This window comes from Myiozetetes cayanensis, unplaced genomic scaffold, assembly GCF_022539395.1.
Source record: "Myiozetetes cayanensis isolate MyiCay16 unplaced genomic scaffold, myiCay2020 scf23, whole genome shotgun sequence".
In the NCBI taxonomy this organism is placed as follows: domain Eukaryota; kingdom Metazoa; phylum Chordata; class Aves; order Passeriformes; family Tyrannidae; genus Myiozetetes; species Myiozetetes cayanensis.
The window spans coordinates 4,543,393-4,570,304 of NW_026087445.1; the positions used below are offsets into that span (position 1 = coordinate 4,543,393).

The 26,912-nt window shown below is 48.6% G+C and overlaps 1 protein-coding gene across 2 annotated transcripts in view; it reads left to right on the forward strand.

Moving 5' to 3' along the window:
- The first annotated feature begins 19,468 nt into the window (after positions 1-19,468).
- The window catches only part of LOC126642407 (collagen alpha-1(XXVII) chain-like), a 143,944-nt gene continuing 136,500 nt past the window's right edge, over positions 19,469-26,912 (forward strand). For both annotated transcript variants that reach the window (XM_050320007.1, XM_050320008.1), the window contains exon 1: positions 19,469-20,035. In XM_050320007.1, coding sequence (XP_050175964.1) covers positions 19,980-20,035 — 56 coding nt within the window. In that variant the 5' untranslated portion in view covers positions 19,469-19,979. The remainder of the gene's footprint in view (positions 20,036-26,912) is intronic.

Genomic DNA, 26,912 nt, shown 5'->3' on the forward strand with positions numbered 1-26,912 from the left:
AGTTAATATTTGTGGCTATTACAACAACCCTAATTTTTTCTTTCAATGGCTTAAAAGAAACCTGTTTTGTTAATATTTGAATGAATTGTAACAACAATCTAAAATTCCCTGAGACTTTCCCTGATTTTTTTGTACCGAGGGATTCAAACAGCAGGAGAATATTTTGGAGGGGTTTAGAGTAGTTTAATATTTTTGTGCCTTCACTGAAGTCCCCAACCCAGACCCTTTGACTTCTGTAATTTGTCAAAACTAAACTTAGCTTGGGCTTCAAATCTCAAATGTTGAATCTGCCTGCTGTGTGGGGGTTTCAGAGACAAAATAACCATTCATCTTTTCAAAGATGAAGGAGCTGCCATGCCTTCCCAAAGTGATAATAAGCAGATTTAGAGGTCGAGAGCCATTTCACATCCAGCTTTGCTCAACTCTCATGTACCAGACTGGGTTAAGGAGATACTGAAATGAGGTTGTGTAGATTGAGCTATAGATTGTAGGGAATGGAGTCTCACAAAGGTTATCTTGTTCTTTCTGCTTATTTTGGAATGCCAGCGGCAATATCTGAGGATGTCCTGCTCTAAAGGCATTTTGATCAAAAGCTAGAAAATTAGGCTCATTAAAGTATTGATTGAGGCTCAGTATTGAAGTGACTGTTGTTGGGTTTGAGGCACAGTGTGACTCTGCCCCTTTCTGCTGTGAGATTCAAAGCAGAGTAGATTAGGAGTGCTAGGACTGGCCCTTCTGCAGTAGAAATATCAGAAGAGAGACAAATAGCCCCAGGCAATGAGCTGCCAAGCAGTGGAAGCGGAAAAATCCATCTTTAGTTGTGCCAAAATGTTGGAGACCTTGAATGATGCTGCTGAGAGAAAGGCAGGCACTCGGCACAGCCCTGTGACAGCTGAGGGTGGATGTGGCTCATCTTCAGCCCAGCGTGTCCACATCAGTCATGGTGCAGCTGGGTCAGAGAACTATGGAATGGTTTGGGTTGGAAGGGACACAAAAGCTCATCTCATTCCACGCCCTTGTCATGGGCAGGGAACCCTCCCACTAGACCAGGTTGCTCCAAATCCCATCCAACCTGGTTTTAGTCACCTAGTCCAACACTCCTGGATGCTCGATTTTTCTGTCTGAAGAAGAAATGAGAGGAGCTTTCAGGTCCCCTCTGACCCAAACCATTCCACGGCTCTGACTCCCCGGTTGTGCTTAATTACTCACCGAGGCACAAGGGGGCACCCATGGCTAAAGCTTTAATTATCCATGAGGTCCTGGGAGCCTTTATGTCCCACTGGGTCTCCCCTGACCTCCCAGCAGGGCCATGGCTGCCCCTTTCAGGGTGGGGAGTGGCTGCAGGTGGGAGGAAAGGCAGAAAATCTTGTCAAAGTGAGGAAGCTTCTGGTCCCCTCTCGTAGGGAATCGAGGAAGAATCCTAAGACACTTCCCTTTGTCTTTGAAGACTTAACTAAAGTCTGCTAAAGTCATGAAATATTAAGGTAGGACCATGAAATAATTCTTTGGGGCATTTTGCTTCACTTTTTTTTTTTTTCCTCCAGACAATGTTTTAATCCTTTCTAGTTCATGGCAAGTTCAGCACCAACTGCTACACTAACAAGAGACAGTCCTTTATAATTAAAGACAGGTTCATATTTTTGCAGTTTAAAGATGGGATTAGATTTCTGGGATAAGAGTGAAGGTTTCTAGTGGTTTTATTCTTAAGGTGTTTATGGAGCAACCTAGAATTCTACAGAGTTTTTACAGTCACATAAGTACTTTAAAATACCCCTAAGCAAGCTGGTACTTCCTTGTGGATTGAAGGATTGTCTTTATTTTTCTGTTTACTTTCAAAATTGCTGGTTAAATCTCAAAATTGCCAAATACCTTTATCCCCCTGTGGCCTTCAAGGAGAAATATGGTGTTCTGCATTTCTAAAATGGAAAGTTGAATGGAGATCCTGGCTGTCTTTCCCCCCTTCTTGCCTTTTTCCTCTGGGCTGTGCTGCTTCCATACATCCATTAGAGCATCACACCTCCCTGTCTATCCTTAAAACTGCAGCTTTAGGAGCTCCACACACAACAGATGAGTTGTATTGGCGAGCAATCCTGGCAGCACTAGCAGTTGTTTCCTCCCCTGCTCCAAGAATGGAGGAGATTTTTCCCACTTGGATCAGGAAAAACTTGAGCAAACAGACGGGCTCTGCAGCATCCCCAGAGGTCAGGGAGCAGGAGGCAGGGATAGGAGCCTTGCAGGGGGTTCCATGTCCCCCTCCTCTTTCTCCCAGGCAGAGGGAGCTGCTGCTCTCCCACTGCTGCTGCACAGGCAGGTAACTGAGACTGGAGAAGGATTACACAGGGAAGAAATCCTGGAGCTTGCCAGTGAGACCTCTGCAAGCTGTGGAAGCTGGATGCCTGGAGACCCCTGTACCCCTCCAGCTCCCTCTCTGCTTTCTGCTCTGGTTCTCACCTGGCACACAAGAAGCCCAGCAAAAGCAGAGGTTCATAATTTCCCTTTCTGTAAAAGCAAACCAGTCTAATTTCTGCTGAGTGAGCAGAAACTCACTAATTCAAAACAGGGAGAGAGGAACGTGCAAAGGGCAAGGATGAACTCCAGGCTTGTCTCCACACTAAATGAACCTGTGGTGAGGCCAAGAGCCCCATCACAAGCTCTGCAGAAGGTGCAGTGACTCTGCAGCTTTATGGCTTTGTGGAGTCCTTGCTGTCCCCAGCACCAGGGCTTCTCCTTGTCATGTCTACAGCAGCTTTGATTTTTGTGGTGGTGGAATGAATTCTAACTTTACATTTTAGTGGCTTTGTTTTCTTCTTGGTTGGTGTTCTTCAAATATTCTGGTTGCTGTGAATAAGGTTTTCTCTGGGAGAGCGGGGCAAAGCTAGAACTAACAGCTTTTATCAGGCCCTTTCCAAAAATAAATAGATCTGTGGGAACTTGTTCCTTTCAGCACATGGCTGATGTGTGTAAAGCCTGCCAGACTGATGTTAAAGCAGGGAATAATCACTGTGATATGATACTTGACTGGCCTGAGAAGGTTATAATGTGTGTTTCTTTTGCTCAGTGCACTAAAAAGAAAATGTGCTATGCAGGGCTTGTTCAGCTTATCCGAGTCCTCTGTTGTTCCTAATCTTGCTTCATCCATAAGGAAGGGAAGTGAGGTGGGATGTGAAATGTGTGGTTTATGTGAGCCGGGGTTGGTGTCCCCTCGGGGCTCTTTTTCCCCCTTTTAAGAAAAGTTTCAACCGTGGAGTTTCGAGTGCTGGGAGCGTTTTCTTTGCACTTGTCCAGCCCGAGCACAAAGAGGCCCCAGTTGGGTGCCTGGAGTTTCTATAACCTGTTGAATAATAGAAGGAGCCCGGACATGACAAGGCTTCTTTGGTGCAGTGTAGTGGGGATATGCTTTGCTGTAAGCACACACATTTCCTAAGGAAATGTATATAACTTCTGCTGGGGTGTGTAACATAAAAGGCTTTTAAGAAAATCAATGAATGTGTTGCAATTCAACGTGGGGAAAAGATGTAAGTAATAGGAAAAAAGTTAACACAAGGACGCAGAAGTGAGGAAGAGGCATGTGTTAAAGCAGCCACAGCTATTGCAAGTCCAGGAGGAAGGTGCTGAGCCTCCCAAATCCGTTGTGAATGTCTCTTGCCATCCTCATCTTGCCACGTGATCTCTGAACTCCAGTAAATCCCTGTCAGTGCATGCTCTGGGAAGCTCTAACCAGGAAGAGTCTTGCAGATCCTGCAACTGCCAAGCCTCGTGCTGAGGAAACACCTGGGAAATGTCAGGCTGAAATGCAGACAGTGAGACCCCCTGAGAGTCTGAGGTGAACCCTGGGATATGGTTCGAGCTGACAGAGCTGCTTCCAAGTGTGCTGGGATGTCCCAGGACAGTCCCAGAATGGGAGAGTGTGAAATGCTGTTAGTTTTGCCACCAGGCTGTGTTTGGGAGGATCAGACAGCCCAGGGCACATCCAGCATGGGAGGTCCAGCGGTAGCACCACGGGCTGGCAGCCCAAGGCACAGACTGTGGAAAATTGAGCTGGATTTGCTGCTGCTTTGTGTGAAAGTCTCTTTCGTTCCAGTGCCTGTGTTTGTCTGGTGGCTAAAGGGAGGGAGGGAAGCCAGGAGCAGGGATCCTCCAAACCCAGGCAAGGCATTTGTCAGGGCAGCTGCTGTCTTCACGCTCCCCCAGTCAAACCAGGGGAGCATCCAGTTGTTTTGGGGGTAATTTGTAGGGAGGGGAGAGCGCGGCACCTTGGCACCAATATTGGAAATGACAGTCACTAAGCTTTTGTGCCTGTTGCCTGTAAGAGAAAAAGGAGGAGTCCCAAGTCATAAGGTTGATAAAATGATGTTCAGTGTTTGCCAGTCAATGTTGTACATTCAGATGTAAAATAATAAATGACAAATAGAAAAGGTGGGCAACGTGTTAGGGCAGCTAATTAATATTTGTGGTGTAGGAAACTCCTCTGAATAGAATTTCTGGGTGGTTCTGGGGACAGATGAGGAGTGCTTTTGGAAACAAGGGGGTTTGTTCTGGGATCACAAGTAGTTACAAAAGTGGAAGCACCTTGACCCAACCATTTTTTAAATCTTTGGCATTAGCGTGGCAGCCTCCATCTGTGTTTGCAAACTGAGATTAAGAGCTTTATTTCCGTTATGTTAATGAAAGCTGGGGTTTAAGAGTCTTACAACTAACAAAAGACCCCAAAGCCCTTTGTCAAATGCAGGTCTGTGTCCAGCATGACTTCAGAGTGGGCTGTTGCTGTCCTTTCCCCTTCTGGCTCTCATCCCAATTAAAATGGGGGTCTAGTTATCCAATGCCTTGCACCCAGTTTTTCTTTCTCATTTTCCATGATAGTTAAAATCAGGTTGGGCAGGATGTTAATGCGTTCCACCCTGTTATTTTATTTAAAAGTCATCTTGCTCACATTTCAGTCAAGCTTAGCAGAAACTCACCCCTTGGAACAGGATCATGACATGGTAACCTTGGAGGTTTCAGCAGAGATTTGCTTGTTTGACTTTTCCCTGGATTCAGTGACCTAGCTCCTCAGTACTGCCTCTCTGATGTCAGGAGAGTGAAGGGTACTTGAATGAGAAATCTTTGAAATTTGCCTGATTTCCAAAGGGTCCCTCCCAAACTGTTTGCATTGGCTTCTCCTTGTTTCTTACCTTCCCTTGTTCCTTGTGAGTCCACTCTGAAACAGGACTGTGCAAACAGAAAATAATAATATCAATTAAAAAAAAAAAAAAAGGTCTTTTTATAGTTAGGTTGGAAGGATTATTGGCAAATTCTTGTAGAGTCAGCACTGTAACAGCTCTGGTTACTGAGCAACAAACCCTGAGCTGGTCAGGCACCTCTTCCTTGTCTGTCCTGGACACTGAACAAGGCTCATCCAAATGCATCCTTCATTTCATGTCACAGTGCAGCCTGTTGTGCTCTAGAAACACAAAAGCCTTCAGGAACCTGACTTTTAAGAATTATTCCCAAACTCCCAATCTTTGTAACCTGAAGCATTAAATCATGGCTGTAAAATCTCATTTGAGAAAGATGTTCAAGGCAGTGGGCATAGCAAGGGTTGGGAAAGTGGAATAAAGCTCCAACCCAGTCCCTGAATCAAAGGCCAATTCCCAGGAATCTGTGTCCCAGAACAGGAGCAGGTGGTGTCAGGATAGGAGTCACTGATGGAGCAGTGGCTCCAAGAGCTCCTGCCAGCAGCAGGGAATGGGTGAGGTATGGGCAGGACATGCTCCACTGGGCTGTCCTGCTGCTCCATGCAGGTACCAGAGACTTCCCTGAGCCTCCCAACTGCTCTTCCTGCTGGCAGTTGGGAAGACTTGTGCTGGTGTCTAGTGGGGAAAAACATGGCAATGCCATTTTCCAGGTGGCCCAAGGTCATGCTCACAATGTCATAAAAAAGATAATGGATTGGGAGCTGCTTTTCTTTGCCTTCTGTCTTGTAACTTTGTTTAGTCTTCTCAAATGTGACTCTTAGATTTTCTTTCTGAAAAATACAAATAACTGCCAACACTTTTTTTTTTTTCCTCTGAATGAGAAAAGGATATTTGGGCTTTTTTGAAACCTCTCCTATTGTACATTTCTAAGAGTTAGCAGCAGAGCACTTCTGATCTTCATCTCCTGCCCTGCCACCGCTGCTCCCTGTTTGAGAAGATGCAAGGACTAAATCTATCTGTTGGTGCTCTGCATCATCACGGGCTGTCCTCAAACCCTGCACCCCACTGCTGTGCTGGCCTTGGCACTTTGGGACAGGTGACACTATTAGAAACCTCCTTTCTCTTTCATGCTGCTGAAAGGCTGTCCAGTCCCACCTTGCAGTGCTGAGGCACATTTGCAGCCTGCTTAGTCATGTGGAGATACCTGTGACCGTTTCTCACAGGTTATTTAACATCTGGTGACTTTGTTTTGCTAAAATCTCTCTCAGGGACTTATAGGTGACCTCAGTTCTTGGCACATCTGTGTTCAACCAGGTGTTTTGCTCTCAAGCAGCAACCACAGCAAGTTGGATTTCCCTCCCCAGACTCCTCTTCCTTGCTTTTCTCCTCTGCCTGATGTCTGGAAATCCTGCTGTGCCTCCCTCAGACCGCACTGGGAAATCTGAGACGTTGGCTGATGCAGGGAAAGCAACCAAAGCTGGCAGAACTGGTTGGTTGTGGTTCATGTAGCCCATGTTCTGTGGTGTGTTGCCAGCAGAGCGCTCTCCCTGCCATATTATTTACATTTGTGCTCAGTGTGTTCTTCTCTGGCTCCAAGAACAAAAGCATGTTGGTATGGATGGGTGACAATGCATAGCTTTGTTATTAAAATTGGGACTTTTCCTGCTAGGACTTTTGCATTGGAAACAGCATCCAGTGATTAATCTCCTGCTGGCTTTGTTCTTTTTATGACCAAGGGGTTGGCTCTTGGAGGACTTCCTGCTTTTTTGGAGGGGCTTTGCAAGGTTGATTAATCTGTAGTAATAGTGGCTGGAGTCACCAGGGTTTCTATAGTGACCAGATGGAGATAAGAAAGTAGTTGCTAGTGGTAGTTGCTGAAGATGCCGGATGCCAAAATTGCAAACTGTTTTTAAACAGACCAGCCAAGCAAAAGAGATCTGTGGCTCCACAGTCAGCTTGGACCTGAACATCCTCTTTGTTTGGCTGAACAAAACCCAGATAAACAAAACACTGAAGGCAATTAGCTTTGTTTGCTTGCCTTTGTCCCCTCTTCTTCCAAATCATTGTAAAATTAGGAATAATGCCAGTGAATTCTATAGCTATTCAGTGGACAAAAGCTGGTGCACAGGAGATGAAAACAAATAAGTATAATACTGCTGTTTTCAATAACCAGCCCGCTCAGTTTTAGCCTTTACTCCATTTACTTTCTCTCTTCCAGATTTAAGGAGATTTATTTGATCACTCTTGTAAATGAGAGCACCAACCACGGATCTGGGAAGGTCTCTGCTTGCCAGTCTCCTTCCTTGAGAAGTCTTACGTCAGCCTCTTGGTTGTGTCTGGGGTTACAGATGTCACCTGTGGCTCAGTGTCAGCAAGGGGAGATGTTGGGCACTGGGCCGTGACGTTAAGTGATAAATTTCCTGGATATACGTGCTGTGAAGTTCACTGTGGAAAAGGGTTAATTCCAACCTCCCCCTCGTTACAAAAGCTTTTTGTCCACCCTGTGCACTGGCTGGGGAACTGCTCCCATCAAAGCTTGCCACAGGAACACCACCCCTGCAGAGATGGAAACCCACAGTCTGCTAGGAGGGGGCCAGTGCTAAGCAGTGCAGGTACCATCATGCTGTCCAGTGCACAAGGCAGAGGTGACATCCCTTGATGGCAAAAATGCAAGTGTGGGGAATTTCTGGGTGTTGGAAGCTCACAAGTTCATGTCAAGTCTGCCTGAACTTGCTTTCCTCTATAGCCACGACCCTCAAGCACCAGCCTGCCGTGGAGTTGCATCCAGCCTTGGTTGTTCCACCTTTCCTTGGTCTTTCTGATCTCTGACACAGAGAGGGGCTGGGTGTGAGGGTGAAGCAGGTTCCCACAGTCAGCAGTTTACTCCTACAGGTCCTAAAAGCTCTGTTGTGGGTTTTTGCATGAACACACTCGCTCTGCTCTAAATGAGGCTTTGTGGTCCAGCTTGGTGCTGTTTGGAGTGCTGGATCCGTGCTGTGGGAGCTGTGGAAGGGGATGGTGTGCAGTGCCCTGGGGTAAAGGCAGCCCGGGTGGAACAGCCTGTGACTTCTGGGGACAAGGATGGGGACTTCCCCTGCTGAGGAAATGAAAATGAAAGAGGAGGTTGGGCTGCCCTGTTGCTCGTAGCTCTGTGCTTTGTCTCCCCAGCTCTGTATCAGTCTCTGCCCGTGACAATGACCCAAGTCCTCGCTGCCGCCTCCACCTCGGGCTCCTCCCTTCCTTTCCCAGGCTGTCACAGGGTCGTGCTCACGGTCCAAGGGGCCCTGTGTGAGCAGTGCAGCGGGACAGGCTATAAATCACCGATGGCTGCGGCCCCGTCTACAGTGCGCTCAGCCAGAGCCACGTGGCAACCCGCTCCACCTGGGATCCCTCCGAGGAAATGATGCTCAGGAGCCTCCTGGGGCTCCCTGGGAACACCCCAGCGATGCTTCACCTTCTCTAACCCTTTTAGCATCGCCGTAGACACTCGGCCTTTGATGTGCCTGCAGCTGTTGGCGACGGGGAGCTGCCCACAGGCACCGTTCCTTCGGGATGTGCCAGCACAGCCTGGGAGCAATCAGGGCTGGGCTGGGGCACAGCAGTCCAGGGGGTTGGTAACTCCCAGGAGTGTTGCACCTCTATCTGCAGCACCTCTACCCTGCAGGAGCAGGATGGGGGCACACGTGTGGTCTGGGAGCAGCACAGACGGTGCAGAACAACAGGTACTGAATCCCACAGCAGAGACAGGAGCTCCTTCAGGTCCATCCTCGGAGAAGGACATCCTGAAGGGATAACTTGTGCAATCCTGCTTTATGGGGGATAAATCCCCCTGAGAAAACCAGGTCAATGGGATGACACCATCCGCCCCAGTGTCCTCTCCAGGCTGGGACAGGAGGGGACCAGGGCATCTCTGTGTGCCCCACTGCAGTAAAAAGCTGTCCCTGCTCGAGGCTGTTTGATGTCAATTTTCTACCTTCACTTTGTGTGGTTATTTCAGGCTGAGGGAAGATTAAGCCTTCAGTGGGTGTTTGGTATGTCAATAACTATAATTAAGCTTTTGTGGTTCTCTTGCAAACTCTGGAATCTATAATTTTCAGCAGAGTCCCCTCCTAGCATTGCTAAGGGGAGAGAGGGGTCTTTGTTGGACTGAAAAAAAAAAAGACTAAGAAGAAATTTAAAAATCAAAGCTATAAAATGAAATGCTAATCAGTATCATTTACAAATGTTTAAATTCAATGTTATTTCCCCTTTAAAGGAGGAGATAGAAAGAAATCTTGGCATTTCTTCCTATCTTCCAACTATTTTGGGGAAAATTTTATGCAGAAACTAGTTTGTTCCTCTTGTTTAATAATGGCATTTCAGGGAAAAAAAAAAGGTTAAAAAAAAAAAGTGAAAACCAGCTCAGGATAAAAGGATGAAGAATATAGAGAAGCTTTATTTTCTGCACAAGGTCCCTTTGCTGATCATGTCCATAGCACAGGCGAGTTTTCCAACACCTATCCAGTGCAGTGGTGTCAAGGGGAGGGGGGCTCTGGGGATTTGTGGCACGGTGGGAATGGATTTCTGGGCTCTCCTTGCTTTGCTCACTCACTGTGATCAAGATGGGACAAGTTCCTAAAGGCCTGGTTTCATTTTCTGAACTCAGGATGATAAGTCCAGCTCCCTGAGATCCCTGGTAATGTGCAAATGCCCCCGTGCAGAATTGCACCTTTATGTGTCTGTGGCTTTCTGTACATCCAGCTGGGATTTAGGGAAAACTGCGTGGGTGATTCCAAGGATCAGGTTAATAATTGCAAAGTGTTTTTAGGATGTGATGATGAAAGGCACTTCAGGGGCATCAAAGTGTTTCTTTCTGCTAACGACCTGCTCGTTTAATAGGGATGGCTGGTTTGGGTGTCCTGTGTTATTTGGAGGAAGGCAAAGGTGAAAACCCATTTGAGTTAATGACTGAGGTTGTGTTGGCCCTAAAACAACGAGGTGTCAGGTGCATGGTACCAGCCTTACACTGCAAACACTGTACCTGCTCCCTGCCTGGGGCACATCCACTGACAAGAATATTAACAAATATTATTCAAGGCTTTTGAAGATGTAAAAATTTAAATAGTCTCATTTATTTCATTCTGCTCATTAATGCAAATTTTCCAGCGAGTTTTGGTCTGGTTTGTGGGCTAAGTGTGGGATTTGACAGTAAAAGATTCAATTGGAGAAGAGCATCTCGAGATACACAGGGCAATGGAATGAGATTAAAAGTTGCCCTTTTTAAGCTAAACAAGAAATAGTTTAATCTTAGCTCATAATGAAGAAAAGTCAGAGAAAAGCAATATAACAGAAGCAGGGAGGCTGTTCAGGCTGGTTACAAGGTAGGATGACACTGATAAAGCAAAAGTTTTGTTTACATATGGTGAGTTTGCCAGTGGAAAAGTTTGCTGATGATACACAAGTAAGATGTTCCATGGGAAGAGAGATTTGACTGTTTTGTTTGACAAAACAAGTCTGTTTCTGGTGGCTCTTTCCTCTTCAAAGGAGTTGTGCACCAGAGAGGCTGGAGTAGCCAGGGGGCTGTACAAGCAGAAGTCCCAGTGAAACCAGAGCGTGTTTTGGAGTCCCATGAAGTCAATAGGAGCCTTTTCCTTGACCCTGAGAGGCTTCACACAGTATCTCTGTGCTGGCAGGGCTGGAACAATGCTGATTAATTTTTTTATGCGGTTAACTTCAGGTTTGGCCCCGTTAAGCTGAGCAAGAGGGTGTTTAGTGGGAATAGAGATGGTCCAGCCCCTGCCACACTGGAGCCATGTGTCCATCCAATCCAGCAATGAGTCAGCAGCATACAAGGGCTCCTGAGCTTTGAATCCTCCACAGGTCCCACTGTGAAGCTGCTTTGATGCACTCTGTGCGTTACAACCAAATTACAATAACATTTAAAAAAAGAAACGAGCATCTCCCAAGCTCTGAAAACAAATAAACAAACAAAGTCCTCTTCCATGAAATCCCATTTCAATCACTTCATTTTATTTCCCCTCTTCTTGGGGGAGGAGAGGGGATTTATTTCACCAGTGGGTGTATAAATATTGACTCGATTTTTTTTTTTTTTTGAGAAACAGACACAACCAGGTCTCTTATTAGTTCTTACCCAAACATGGGTAAATATAGCCTTTCTGCAGTGGCTCCTGTTTGGAGAGCTTTACCAAATACTATTGCTGTTGAAGTGGAGAGAGAGTGTGCAGATGTGGAGAAGTGTATTTGCAGGAAGGCAGAAAAAAAGCTTATTAGCTTTGAAGCAGATTTCTATACTCTGAGTTAACACACTGAGTGTGTCAGAGGAGAGTTCTCTGTGGAAATGGGCTGTGTTTCTGCTTTATGTGTTAACAATTCGAGCAAAGTATGAAGAAATCGAGCATTGTTCTGCTCTAAGTGGCACAGATTGCATTTCAGGCAGTGCAGATAAAGCATTAGGAACTGTCTGCTCTGCTCCAGGAGATGGATTTGAATTGCATGTTTAATCAGCAGGGCTTTTTTTTTTTGCTTTTTTTTTTTTACACGGGACTTTCCAGCCAGATAAAACTGAACGATCTCTAATGAACTGTGCATCTGGAGGGTAGCAGGTTGTGGTGGATATAAGAGCTGGTTGGGAAATAGATTTACACTTAGTCCTGCATGAGAGGCTGCTGCCAACTGCACAGTAAAGTAATAACAGTCACTGGCAGTGCTTTATGTCTGAAAGTCTTAAACCTCTTTACACATAAGATGATCTATATCACAAGCTTCACTCTAGGGACAAGAAAATAATGGCACAAAAGCAATGGTTTAAGTTGCTTCAGGTCACCCTGCAGGTCACTGGAGTGGTGGAAACCAAACCTGAGCTCTGCTGAGACCTGGGTTAGTGTGTGAGCCTCTGGATGCTGCTGCTTCCAGGCAGACCAAAGCCTCCTGATTCAGCCCAAGACACCCAGTACCAAACAGCCTTTAAGGAATGAGGTGACCCCTCTTTCCAGCTAACACAGCACTTTTCATTAGAGCAGTGATGAGCAGCTGGTCACAGAAATAGCTGAGCACAATTGCAAAAGGAAGTGGTGACATGGCAGCATGATGTGGCTTAGGTGAAGTTAAGTAATTCCCTGTTATGGTTTGGTTGTATCTTAAAGATACTCTCAGATTACACAAACCAAATTGCAGTTGCTGTGGTGTTGATATCTCAGAATGTAGCAGAGTACAGGCTTTTCCTTAACATACCCATGTGTGTACATGCAAGGGGTGGCTCATCCTTGTCGCTGCCAAAGAAGCTCTTTTGGTGTCATTAGTGAGCCCAGTTCAGGGTGGAGCCTGAGTGATGCTCATCTCTTCTCTCTCCTCCTTTGCTTTGTCCTGGACTTATGATCTCCATTTCAACTTCTTCCTGCAGGAACGACTTCCCTTTGATCAGCAAACTGCTCCCACAGGCCTGCCCAGCACCAGGACACAGGGTTATCTTCCTACAGCAGCTGGAAACAAAAATACATCTTGCTTAGAGAGTAAAAAACTACCTTTTGTTTTAAATAGTATCTTAAGTGTTGGTCATACCAAAAAGTTGCTTTGATGTCTTCTAAGCTCCTTCTCCTTTCCCCTCCCCATCAAGACTACTCAGAATCTGACCCAGACTTAGTTTCTGTCCTGCTCGAAGCCTTTTTTTCCGGGCATTTGCTCTGTAACCTACTGTCTCTTGGAGACCAAAATCTTGCACTGATTTCCATCTCCCCTTAGAACTCAGCCTTGAGGCTGGCTGGGTATGCACATGAGCTCCAGCTGACACCAGCACCATGTTCTTGCCCTTAAACGTGTTCTTCCCCAGGGCAAACAGCGTCCCTTCTCCAAAAGGACTTGGCGTGACTCTGTAGTTGGTACCTTCCAACGTTTGTTGCCTGCAGCTCCCCAAATCATTGTCAGGGTGTTCAGAACAGGTCAGGCTCATCCCTCCTACATCAGTTCTGCACGGCATGTGCAGGGACCTGGGCACAAACACTGCCCCACACCTTCATCAGTGAGACCAGGGTGTCCAAAACACTGACAGGCCACGCCAGAATTGGGCAGTCCTTGCCCAAAAGTCATATGAGTTGTGCACACATGACTTGCAGAATTCAGACTTAAATTTTATACACTGGTAGCGTGTAACTGCCACAGTAGCAGCTGTCCTTAATGTGCAGGGAATTGATCACCAGACACTTTTATGTGCTGGTGTGATGTCCATCTTTGCCGAGGGGGGAAGGTGCTCCCAGGGTGGTTCTGTTTCGTGAAGAAAAGATGTGCTGTTTCTTTGCAGAGAGATCACATTACCTGCACTCACCCAGGATAGCACACAGCCATCTCCATGAACCCAACAGGGCCCTTTGGCATCAACAAGGTCCTTTGGCACACTGGTGGGAAAAGCACTTGTGCTTGCTGATGCATTACTGCTTTTAACTAGCAAACCTCCAGACTGGGAGAACTTTTCTTCACGTGCAGCAGCCCAGTGGGGATTCTGATGGTGAGGGTTTTTTTCTCTCTGTGGTAAAAGGGGGAAACTAACCTTGGTTATTTGCTGTGTAGTTCAAATGTAGCCCAGGATCGTCACACTATGCCACAACCAGCAGAAAGAACAGCCTGGTCTGGTGTTTGGACTGGAGGACACAGCTGAAATTTGCCTGGTGGTGTTGACTCTCTTGTGTTTTCCAGTAGCATCAGTGGCTGAATAGGTCCTAAACCAGAGATAGAACAGATGGACAAACAAGGAAATAAAGGGATGTTGACAAAACCAGGCAGCCTTTAATAAAGGCAGTCAGGATTTAGGAGCTGTAATATCTCCCTGTCAAAGCCTGTTGATATGTTACACTGTCAGGGCTGACCTGGCAGCCCAACACTGCTGCTGCCATCAGCTGAACAATTGCTTCACAGCCACCCTGTAAAGCTGTAGTTCTCTAAATGGAAGAGTGCAACAGAGCTGTCATCAGCAGGCAGCATTTCCCTGGGCAGGGTGGGCTTGGACCTGTGTTGCTGCATTGTGCTTCCTTCCATTCCGATGGAGAAAGGCTCCATTTAATGATTAACAGCCATTCCCACCTCTCTGCTGCCTGGGCAGCCCGGTGCGATTCGGTGTAGCTGGAAAGCACGGAAAGATCTGTCTCTGCCAGACGTGGCATCCCCGCAGCACCACCAGTCAGGAGACAAAAGCCTTTAGTGTTCCCGAAAAGAATTTGAAACATTTTACATCAAACGGCTGCAGGAGTTCAAACGTGTCACCGGTAGCCTGTGGCACGGGATGGGAATGGCTTTGTCAGGAAGGCTGGGGGGGGGGATAGCACTGGGCAGTAACTCAGTTACATGCATGGTTTTTGAGCTTTCTGTACATCTGTATAATTAATACTCTCCATAGTGCACTGGAAACAAGAAACATAACCCACAGCAGCTCCTGTGTCACAAATAGCTGTCAAACAGCAAACCCTAAAACCAGGAGTGCTGCATGTTCTGCTCCTCAGCAGAAACCTCCTAATCTCGCAGGGATGGTTGAAACCAGAAAGGAGCATCCATTGACCAGATCCCAGCCAGACCAGCTTCTGCCTTCATGCAGATCTTGACTCTCCCATGGATGGTGAAACCTCTCAGCAAGGAGATGAAGCTCTTCAACAGGTTTCTGCTCATGACCAGATCCCTACAGGGTAGGGAAGACTTTAATCCAGGGCTTGAACTACTGCCAGTCACTTGAGTAGAGCTTGTGTGTGAGAAGTGCTGGTGGGGTCATGCTAAATGCAGAATCTGAACAGAAAAGTTGTGTAGGGATTAGGAAATCCTATCCAGGGAATTACATACCTGAGAACACTGCAGCCAAGTGTGGAGCACTCAAAGGGAGAGAAAAGGAGTAGAAATAGTTGCTTTGGTGTAAATGTCTCGGTGCCACCCCAACAGCCAGGGATCAGTACCAGACCCCCAGCCTACAGCCCCTCAGGGGCTCTGGCTGCCGAGGCTGCTGGTGTTTGCAGGGTGGGTGCTGAGTCAGCCTCCACCAGACAATCTCCAGAGCTAGAGAGAGGCACAGCCAGTCCCTCCTCTGCCACTGCCTGGATTGCTGTGACTGTGCATGGGCTGGGGGATGAGTCCCATTCCTGTTAAACTCCTGTTCCTGCTGGGTTTAGAGGTGTGGATCCAGCCCTGCTCCATGTGGTGGTACATGTTCTGGAGCCATGGTTGTGTCCTCCCACGATCACTGGGGCCATCATCTGTGGTTCCCATTCCCTGTGGCTCCAGCAACTCTTAGCCAGGTACCAAGTTTAGATACTCCAGATCCGGGCTGGGTGTGGATCCCAAGCCCAGAGGGGAGTGAAAGGCTCTTTATCCCACCTCTCCCTTGCATGTTTGTTTGATCCCTCCCACTAGTTTTTCTGGTGCCATGGGTTTCACTTCTGCCTGGTCATACCACAGTTTTAAACCTGAATAGGGTATTTATCTAAATATATCCAAACACATCCCTGTAATTCCTTGTGAGCTGTGGGGGCAGTGAGTGATCTGGGATACTTTTCAGACTTATGTGAAGTTAAAAATGGTTGAACTGTAATTCAGTGTTGTCCTCCAGGCCAAGCCAAACTGGGAGGGCAAGGCCAGGTTAGTGTCTGGGATTCCTCTGCCCCTTGAAGCTGGGCACTGTGAGTCACACAGGGCAGCTGTAAAGCATCTCCAAGCCTCCCCACTCGGTTTTCCAAGAGGAGCAAAGAGACAGAATTATATTAATAAGAGGCCTTGATGCTTAATCAAGCTACAGCTCCTGAGGAGAGGTGGGTACTTGTTCTTCTGGAAACTGGCTAAATACAGCTGAATATTTAAAATGGTGTATTTATTCAGGCTGTAATGACATGCTGCTTTTTTTGAGAGGTGCGTTTCATCAAAGCAAGTGTTCTGTTCCCTGTTCCCTATGTTGTGTGGTGGAATTCCTCCTCCCCTGTACTTTTCTCATTTTGACTAATTAAACTATAGCAGTCAATTCCCATTCCTTTTTTCTTCCCCCCCCCCCCCCGCCCCCTTTTCATTTTTCTGCTGTGCTGATTTACTTCAGTTCATTTAGTGCTTTAAAATGGCTTCTATTTAAATTTGGAAGGGAAGAAAAATAAATCTGCTAAATATATTTCTATTCAGATCATATGTTGTGGCTTTTCTCTTTTTGAAGAATGAGGTCTAATTTTTGAACCTGAATTCACTTGGCACTAGTCTTGGCTTCAGCAATGTTGGGTTTCCTTTTGTTTTAAACTAATTCTCTTTTTCCTACTGCTGGGCTACATTTATGTCTCTCTGCTAGCAAAGCTTTTATGCATGTGCTTGGTTTGAAAATGTTCATCTGAGCAAAGTAAAATATGTGCAGAGGATTTGAGGACGAGGGCTGTCAGTGAGTTTTGTGGTGGTCCTTGTGGTGCAATGTTGTGGACCTGAAGCATCACCAGTCCTTTCCCAGCCACCCGTGCACATCCCATTTGGATAAGCCTTTGCAAAAAGATGCAGCACATCATTTTCCATTCCTTTTTGTCCCTCTCTCTGGGAAGCCAGGCCTTATTCTTTTCTGGGTAGAGTGGGTTTTTGGTTTGTTTGTTGGGGTTTTTTTGAGGGAAAGAATGTTTACTCAATATTTGCCGCTTTTAGAAGAGAGAAAAGGTAGAAAAGACCAGGAGATTATATGTTATATATTCAACAGCAGAGGAATTAACACATGTTCTTTGTAAAGTACCTTTTAATAGATTAAAGGTTTATCTTAAACACTTTGGCTTGTCTAGAATATGTTTCTCAGTGAGGAATGTTTGCCTGAGAAACACAGAAAAAACAGCTGGGGAAAAAAATAGCTAAGAAAACTAGGTATTCTATGGGATTTCTGACAAGCTATGTCACTGCCTGTTGTCCCTGAAGTCCCAGTCCTCAAAGATGGACTGGATGGGTCATCAGAGCACCTGTGCCTTTGGAGAGTTTTGAGACAGGTTTGTCTGTGAGTTGGAGTTTCTTATAAGTCTCTGGATGTGTAATTAGCTGTACCCTTCTGAGGAGGGTTCCTGGAGGACAGGGGACTGTGAGGCTGTTAGTTTTCTACCCCACTCACAACACTACTTGTTTCAATTTTTTTTTATTGTTACTTAAAGCTTCCACTGTTATAGCAACCTTGGAAGCAGAATGCAGGTGCTTCAGAGCAAAGGTATGAATAAAATCTTCTGCCTACAGAAACTGGGAGATGCAAAACCACAGCCCCAGTGAGCAACCACAACTAAGTCAAATATATGTATTAAAGGGGAAAAGTCTTTACCATGTGTGGTAACAGATGTCATAAGGGAAATCTAATTTATGGTGCAAACCTTAACTTTTGGCCATATTCTGAGGTCTGGTTTTTGAGTAAAACCTGTATTGCTGAGGCAGGCCAGTGGGCCCTTGGATTTTCTACTCTGAATGTAATGTAACATCATTCTCCTCTCGCCTCAAGTTTAGGTCCTTTGTGGGTCAATATCAGTCCTATTTGTGGCTGGTTTGGTTTTTTTTTTTTAATAGGGAGTGTGTAACTCTAGTGCCCATAGCCAGGTCTGAGGTGTTTTAGTCCTTCCCCTTGTCTCAGGGGATAATGCGGGAAGATACAAGACACCTTTGCAGAGTGGAGACCGTGAGGTGTCTCAGCTTTGATGCACAGAGCCATGCTGGTGTCTCAGCACCTCGCAGGACCTCTCCTGTGCCCTGCAACCCTGTCCCCTGGCCCTGCAGATCCTGCACCCCCGTCCCCTGCCCTGCCAGTGACCACGCAGCTCCTCACCCGCAGCCCTCCCCTCCCTCCTCCGGCCCCCTCCCCTCCTGGTGGGGTGCCCGGGGTGCCCCCCTGCCCGCCGAGCAGCGCAGATCCTGCCCCTCGGAGGCTGGATCTCTGCTCATTAGCTGCTGTTTGCTGAAACCGGATACCTGGGGCACCCCCGCCAGCCCGGAGTCCCCGGGCTGCAGCTATTTAAAAGGACAAGGGCAGCCTTAGAACTTCCACCTCTTTCACATCCATGTCCCTCCCAGCGCCCGCTCCCAACCGCTCTTCTCTCTCGGATCCCTGCAGCATCCATGACCCACGAGTGGAGCGACGGCCCGAGGGGGATCTGCCCGCGCCAGCCCCGGGGAAGGATTATCTGCTGAATTTGGGGGGACCCCAGAGAGCCCCGGCTGGCTCCGGGCCCCTAGACCCGGCCGCCTCTCCCGGGCTCCCGGTGCAGGAGACACCTTGAGACTGAAGGGGAAGGAGGGAGGAAAGGGCTTTGGGGTTTGTTTGGGGTTTTTTACCCCCCCCCCCCCCTTTTTCTCTTTTTTTTTTTTTATTATTATTATTATTTTTTCAAGAAGTAGCAATTGCCGTGAGCTGCCGGGACAAATGAATGGCCATGGGGCTGCGAGGAGATGCTTCTCAGCCTCTCGCCTCGCTGCAGAGTAAGTGCCCGAGGCAGAGTGGGAGGGAGCAGGGCAGAGGGCACCCAGGGGTGCAGGGAGGAGATGGGAGGGCTCGGAGTCATGGGCTGCCCTCACCTGCCTGAGGGAATCCCATGGAGCTGAGGGATTTGCTGTGTCCTGTAGTGGACAAGAGGGACCCGCCGGTCGCTCTGGGGAGGTGCGCGGTGGCTGGGTGGGACTTCGGAAGAGGAGGGGGCAAAGGGATGAAGGTTTCATCCACATGGAGAAGTCTCCTCTCCTGGCAGAGCTGGCCTAGTGGACTTGAGATCTCACTTGTACCGATGGACCTTGCATAGGAAAACTCATTCCCCTCTCCCTGCCCTCCCGGCTGCAGATTCCATCCTTTGGTGCTGGGAGGATGGGGGCTCTGGAGATGCCCTGGGGAAGCAGAGCAGGGCAAGGAGAGGAATAGGAGCATGGGGGGGATTTTTTCTTCAAGCCTGAGCCCCATCTACAGGCTCCCAACTGCCTCCACCAAGCACTGATTCCAAGGGAAAAGCTGCGTGAGGTACCTAATAAGGTGTGTTGAGGCCGGTTTGGTGCTCATGGCCCTGGGCAGGTGAGTGCAGGTGAGCAGCTAATTCCATCAGCAGCTTTCCCAGGGCAGGGCCTGTGCTTCCCTCCCTGGAGCCTGAAAAGGGTCTTTGGTTCCTTCCCAGCATCTCTTCTGGCCAAAAGGGTTTCTTTCTTTTTTTTTTTTTTTCCCTCTTTTAAAAATTATTTATTTATTTTGTATTATTTTTTGTAAGTGCTTCGGTATTACAGAGGAGGGCAGCAGAGAGAGGCAGTAAGGACATCCTTAAATAATTTTCATTTCTTCAAATCTGCCTTTTCCTCTTCTCTCTAAGTCCAGAGGAGAGATCCTTGGGGGGGTGGGAGGCACATCTGCACTACAAATAAAAATAATAATTACAACCACCAACCAAACAACAGGAAAAAAAAGTAACAGCTAAGAAAAAAAAACACTTGAAATCAAGGACTTTGGGAATCAGAGATCACAGAAATTGTACTATTATTAAGGAGAGGGGGAAAAAAAGAGAGAGGCAAGAAATCCAGCGACCATGGGCCAGCCTGGCTTCCTAGCGTGTACTTTGTGTTCTCTCTCCTTTTTCCCAAGGTAATTGCAGTCTGCCGAGAGGGAGTTAAATGGGATTAAAAGATCTGTGTAAGCAAAAGGACCCAGAAGAGAAGGAGGAAGGAGTGAGCCGTCCGGGCCAGGGGTGTCTGTGACACAGCTGAGCCCCTTAGCGAGGCAGAGAGCCGAGCTCCTGGGAAGGATGTACCCACAAACCGGCCTGTCCCCCGATTTCTGATGGATTGCCGCAAAAATTGCCCGAAAGAGACAATGCACTAAACGTGATGGAGCCGGAATCAGAGCCGGTCTCCAGACTCAGAGCTACAGCGGCAGGCAGGGGGTGAGTACAAACTCCGCTTCTCCCGGCGCTGGGGAAGGGCATCCCGGGCGGGCTGGGGGTGCGGGGGAGCCGCGGGATCCCGGGAGCTGGGAATGGGGTGGGGGAAAACATTCCTCTGCCAGGGGATGATGTGAAAACTCCTGGGCTGGAGAGGAGAATGGGCTGCGAGCAGGGAGGCCACGCTGCGGAGCGGGAGAGGGGGGAATGGGGCTGGGGTGTGCAGGAAGGGGGGAGAGCGGGGATTGGGGCCGGGACGGCCAGAAGGAGCCTCCCCCCCCTCGCCCCCCAATTCCCACGTACCGGGAAAAGGGGCTCCCACCCCTGGAGCTGCTTCGGGGGGTGCGCGCCGGTGTAGCCCCCACGCGAGATGCAGGAGCGGGCGATTCGCTGCCCCTCGCACCCTTCATCCTGCTCGGGCACGGCGGGGGGGTTCCCAAGCCCCTTCTGGGAGCAGGGGATGCTGCTCCTCACCCTGTCCCGCGGGGCCGTGGGGACTCGGGTACCTTGATCTGGCTGCCGTGGTCCTGCGGGAGGTGGGAGAGCCCGGGAGGGCTGAGACACGGCGGAGGTGCGCGGTGGCGGCTCTTCGTGTGCTCGGCACACACAAAATGCTGCTTCCTATCCATCCGTGTGTGTGTGAAAAAATTGCAGCATACACCCTGCCCGTCCCCTTTCTCCCACAGCTGGGACCAGCTTTTACTATTTTCATTCTTAAATGCGTTGTTGTTGTTGTTGTTGTTATTATTTTCCTGGGGGCCAGCAAAGGGTTAATCCCGCTGGCTGCGTTGTCGGATGTACTGATGATTTACCGACACTCCCTTGGAAAGGCTGGGATTCTTCTGCCTGGCAGTTTGAAAAACTTGTGTACAGGATCCCTCTGCTCGGCTGGGCTGGAGATGGGGGGAAAGAGGGGGAACGGGGCGAGGGGATTTGGGGGCATGCCCCCCGCTTTCGCCCCTAGGGTCACCCCCCTCCCACCCCTTTTGTAGAGCCGGGAGGTGAATGAATGTGCAGTTCCCTTTGGAGGCTCAGTCTGTGCGTGGAGTTACACGGAGAGCCCAGACCCCTTCTCAGGGGCTGCAGCTGCTCTCCCTGACAAGTTTTCTGTGTGTTTATATGCTCACAAGGACTGAATTGCAGCGCTTTAGGGTGGGTTTTGTTTTGTTGGGGTTTGTTTTGTTTTGTTTTGTTTTGTTTTTTGTTTCTTTTGCACAGACGTGGCTTTGGCGTGTCTGGAGATGCTGGAAACTGCAGCGTCTCCCAGTTACACCTTTTTAACGCTGGGCATGGTCTGGGTGAACCGCCTGGGACGGCGTGAGGGTGGCTGATGTCAGAAAGGGAGAAGTCTAAAGGGGAACAGAGATAAAGGTTCCTTTGAAAGACCACGAGCAGCGTGGCCACAGTGAGGAGACGGGCCCCGGTGCTGGGGAGACACTTGGCACGATGCTCAGCCGCTGACAGGGCACCAGCTGCTCAGCCCGGTGCAGGAGGTGACCGCGATCACACCACAGATGAGGACAGGGAGATCCTGTCCCAGATCCTGCTCGAGTCCCAGGTCGAATCGGGCCCAGCTGAGGGCAGGTTTAGGAAGGAGGGAGCCAGGAGAAGGCAGCGTGGCTGGCTGGCTCGCTGCCTGCCGGAGGTCTGTGTCTGCTGCTGCGCCGGAGTGTCCCAGGCTATCACAGCACGGCTGCACGGGGTTTGAGTGCTGCAGTGCCCTGGGAAATCTGGCCTTGGTCTGTCCTGGTGCCTTGGAATATGAGTGCCTTTTGTTCCAGGGTCTCCCCTGGCCTGTCCCTCCCGCGTGCTGCTCCGGTCACTCCTCAGCAGAGGTCGCTTGCTGCCCTTCGCATCATCTCCCGAAGGGATTTTTGGTGCTGGCTTCTGATTTGTTTGGCAGAGCGCTGTGCATCCCACCATCCCCACAGCTGGATGGTCCCACTGAGGCCATTAGCCTTGGAGAGGGTCCCCTGAGCCCGGAGCTGGTGTGTGCCTGGGCTCACCAGGCCACCCTTGTGCTTACTCGGGGTGGGTGAGGGCTGTGCTGCCTGGAGCAGCTGGTGATGGGAATGTTCTGGTGCTCTTCCACGTGGCACTGGGGGGATCCTGCTCATACCAGCACTCCTGCAGCATCCTCTGGAGCAGGGCTGGCAGCTGAGGAGCTGCCGGATGTGCAGGAGACCCGCGGTCGGGAGTGGGAGTGCTGGCTCACCGGGGAAGGAGCAGCCCTTGCACAGTGTGCTTTTGAAGCCTCGTCCTGGCTCAAGCTGCCAGAGCTTGTAAAACCAGAAGAACACAAAGTTTTACAGGCTCTTCAAGCTTAACGTGCCCCTCTTGGTCATTTCTGCTGGTGCATTTTTTGTGAGCACAGCCTGTCTAAGCCACAGGAGGTGGGTTTGTGTTCAGCTCTGCATCAAGGACGTGTCCAGACCGTAGCACTGGTGCTGTTCCACTGTGGTTGTGACACCTTTGCCCTTCTAGCCCCAGTGCCACGTGCTGGCCATGCAGGAGGCTCCTGGAGGCCCTCTGGTGAGTGCCTGCCTGCTGCCACAGCCTTGGGGTGTTGGTGTAATGCAGCTCTGGGACTGCCTGACTCATCCATGTGTGGAGTGAGAAAGCTGCACACGTGGTGGTACAGACCCACCTGGCACCACCAAGGTGGGTCAGCCCCTGGGAAGGCCCAAAAGGGCTGGAGAAGGAGCCATGGGTCCTGTTTTAAGAGGAAAAGAGCACTGTGTGCAAGCCAGGCAGGTGGTCTGGGGACAAATTATGGCACCACTGGACAAATTCAGCAATAGGCTGACAAATGTGTGTGCTGGGTACAGAGGGGTACCTGTGGGTACAGAGGAGGCAATTGCACAGCTCCTGGAGCTGTGTCCAAGGAGGGAAGGGTAGTGTCACAGCCAGGGTTCCAGCTGAGCTCCTGTGTCCAGGTCCCCCTGCTCCTGCTGCCTCGATGTGTCTCTCCAAGCACGTCCTTTAATAAAGCAAAGCTCCAGCTTCATCCTCTTTCTCCAATGGTTTGAGGAGTTAAAATCTGTCCTGCTTGAAAACGCTGTTCATGGAGGTTATGTTACTGACTGGGTGTTGCCCAGGTCTGGTGGTGAGGGGTTTGTCAGAAATCACTGACAGACACAGAGCTTGTGGGTATTTTTTCCCTTCCCTTTCTTTGACAATTTGTTGGGGGCATAAGCAGAAATGATGGACGCCTACTGAAGTGCAGATGGAAACAATGGGGAATTCTGTGCGGCTCTGCCAAACCCCATTCACAAAATGAAGGAATGCAAAGGCATTTGTTGGAAGGACAAAAAAGGAGTTAGATGACAGATCATGCTTAGCACTTCTGTTTGTGGAGGGCTCCAGTTGCTGGAGAACACAAAGGCGAGGGCCAGGACTGAGTGTTGTTACTTCACGGAGCAGCAAAGTCAATATCCCAGACACACAGGGGAGACCAAGGAGAGGGTTGCCAGGAAAGATTCTCTGCTGTAGAGAGTTGCTGGGAGCTGTCTGGGAGGGTCTTTGAGGCGTCACAGCCGTGTCAGTCTGGCATCTATCAGGTGAGGAAGTGGGCTGTCACCAGCAGGAGCTGGTAGCTCTGGGACAGCTTTGTGCAATGCATGCACAGCTCTAGTTCCAGCCAGGAGGACAAGAACCTGCTGTTTGCAACCCATTGGCCCTCCGTCTGCAGAGATCAGTGTGAACCCCTGAGAGAACAAGGTGTGAGGTGTCTGCAGGAGGTCACACTGACCGTGCTGGTTCTTCATCTCTGCCTTCTGGGCGCTGCAGATCTGCATGTCCCTCCTGGAGAAGTGCTAAGAGGAGCTATAGGTGCCAGAAGAGCAAATATCAGGCGTTTGACTGGGGCTTTGCAGCAGTGCCTGTGTACACCAGACAAAATGTTTCCCTGGAGGTGTAAATCAATACCTGGTTTATATTGCAGAAAAGGTCCAGCAAAGGACAAAGCAGGGTCGATACAGGGACATCCACATAGCTGTGTGTTTCCATTGCTCTTGCCAGAAAGTGAGGGTGAGAGGAGAAATACTGTCCTTTCCAGAAGCCCCCAAAAGAGAGCAAAAGTCTGGTCTGCAGAGGACGTAACAAAATAAGAGTTCTACCCCAAAAAGCTGGGAGTGGAATTGATGCATGGTACAATTTAAAACCTCAGTATGTGGGTTGTGATTTGTTTCCTGTTGCCTATCAAAACTGCTTGGGAGTCTTATAAAATATCACCTCCAGTCACCTGCAAAGGGTCTTAAGCCGCACATACATTTTCTTATTTAAAGATGCACTGTCTGATCTACGGCTAGAAATGTACATTTGCTTTTCTTGAAAAGCAATTTTCAGCATCCAGCTGGCTTTGTGGTCTTTTGGACAGGAAAAAAAATACACCTGAATGGAGGAAAGTAAAGGGAAATTGTTTTTCCACTCTGCAATAATGTTTTCAATTTCAAAGCCATTTCCCCACAGTAAATGAGGGAGAAAACAAAATAAAAAACTAAATGCTGCTGTGGGCCCTTGTAACACTTCCTTCAGCTTCAACCCATCATTTAAGCAAACAAGATGTCAAATCATTTGGAGTTCTGCTCTTAAGGCAGGGCAAACCTTTTAATTTAAAAAAAGGTGAAATTGTTCCAAGCAATTCTAGACATAGTGGAGATTTAGCTGATCACAATTGTTTTATAGGTTGTTTCAGATCTGTCAAACTTGGACTTGTTTTTAGGGTAATTTCTGACCAAGTCTACCTTGAAAGCTCTTGTGTTACTCTTGTCCTTAGTTCAGTGTAGTGCTTTATACTGGTTGTCAGGTGAGAACTCATAAGGGTTATTACCAGTCCTTTTGCTTCTCTGTCCCTTTCTGTTGTATTTTGCCTTGCACTTTTGGCACAGGTTGGTTCCTGTGGACTGATCCACAGGAGTTTGCCAGAAGTAGTGAAGCAAAATGAAGCTGTGCTCAGGAGCTTCCCTTTGCTATAAAGGGAGTTTGTGCTGGAAAACTTTTAGGGTTCACGTGAGCTTATACCATGTGTGCTGTGGGGCACTTCTTCACCCAGTGACTGCAGCAGTGGGATCATAGAATCATCACACAATGGGTTGGGCTGGAAGGGACTTTAAAGTTCATGTTTTCTACCCCCTGCCATGGGAAGGGACACCTTCCACTAGCCCAGGTTGCTCCAAGTCTTGTCTAACCTGGTCTTGGACACTTCCAGGGATGGGGCAACCACAGCTTCTCTGGGCAACCTGTGCCAGGGCCTCACCACCCTCAGTAAAGAAATTCTTCTCAGTATCTTATCTAAATCTGACCTCCTTTAGCTTAAAGCCATCCCTCTTTGTTCTGTCACTCCATGCCCTTGTACAAAGTCACTTTCCATCTCTCTTGGAGCCATTTTAGGCATTGAAAGGTGCTATAAATTCTCTCTGGAGCCTTCTCTTCTCCAGACTGAACAGCACCAGGATCCTCATTCTGGTATTCATGGGCTCTGTGCAGTAAAAGAAGTAAATGTCTTTAGTGGTACCTCTTGAGAGAATCTCAGTGGAAATCGCTGCTTGTGGGAAGAAGCTGAGATAAAGGCAAGGTGGGTTTGATAGCTCTATATAAGGAGAAAAATCTTCCTTTACTATTGCTCGTCAAGCTGCTTGTGCAGCCCGGTCACTGCTGAGCTGTAACGGAAAAAGAGCCTGCATTAAAAATCCTGGGATAATTAACAGCCCCATCACTCACAGGGCTGCCATTTGGAAGCTGCTTTTGCTTTTTCCATTAAGTTGGTAAATTTTGCCAAAGTGTTTTTCTTCAGTGCTTTGGCACTGGGCCCCGCTCTCAGCTCTTACAGCGTTAGCCGAGCGAGGGGTCCAGGAGCAGGGCTGGGGCCAGCTGGATCCCACACCGTGCATTCATCTCCTTTACAGCCCCAGTCAGTGTCACTGGAATGAAATTACGTGCTGGATTTTCCCCCAAGACTTGTTCCCCTCATTGTGTTGATCGACATGCATTTTGGAAGAGAATTTGGGTTGTGAAGGTGCCCCTCCAAAAAAAAAAAAAAGGGGAGGGGGACTTCATTTCAGTGTGTTGTGTGCAGCAGTGGTTGTACATAGCTGTGTAAATCTGATCCTCACCAGAGAACAGGTTCTTAACACCTGGGACTGCCGCTACCCTTACATTCACCTCATTCCACTCATCTTCCCGTGTTCTCATCGGGCAGTTGAGCCCAGCTGATGACATTCCATGAGGTCTTTGCTCCAAGCACACATGGAATTGTGTCCGTCTTAAAACTCCATCGCTCCTGTGGAGGTGAACACAGAAATGCAGTTTTCCTTAGGAAGTGGGTTGTAGCCTCCTTTAAGTCATAAAAAGACTGCTAGAGGTGGCCTTGAGGAAACATCCTTCCTCCATCCCCTGAAGGAACTGGGACAACAGCTCCCCTTGGATTCCTCAGTGTCTTCAGCCGGACAGCTGCATCCCAAAGGGTGACATGGCCAAAAAACAACCAGCTCTCCCCAGCTGGAGATCTCTTGAACACGGTGAGGGTTTCCTGGTTAGCATATGGCCAGCTATAGGACACGGCAAAAGAATCCTGGGATTTGACTGTTCCAAGCTGTTGTTCCTTCATTAAAAAAAAGCAGCCCCAGAGCCCCTGAAATGCACAGCCCAGTGTCAGGGTGATGGAAACTGCAAAGGAGGACGTGGATTTCTTCATTTCATTTGTTTCCCAGTTGATGCAGGGCTGCTCCAGTATTTTATCCCTTCAAGCCTTAAAGTATTAGTTAGTGGCTGGATTCCTGGATGGATTTTTACATTCAAGGCCAGGTTTCCCCACTGATGTAAATCGTGGTGGCTTCATTTTAGCTGTGGGAAAGGGTCTCCTGCACTGAGAGGATCTGGC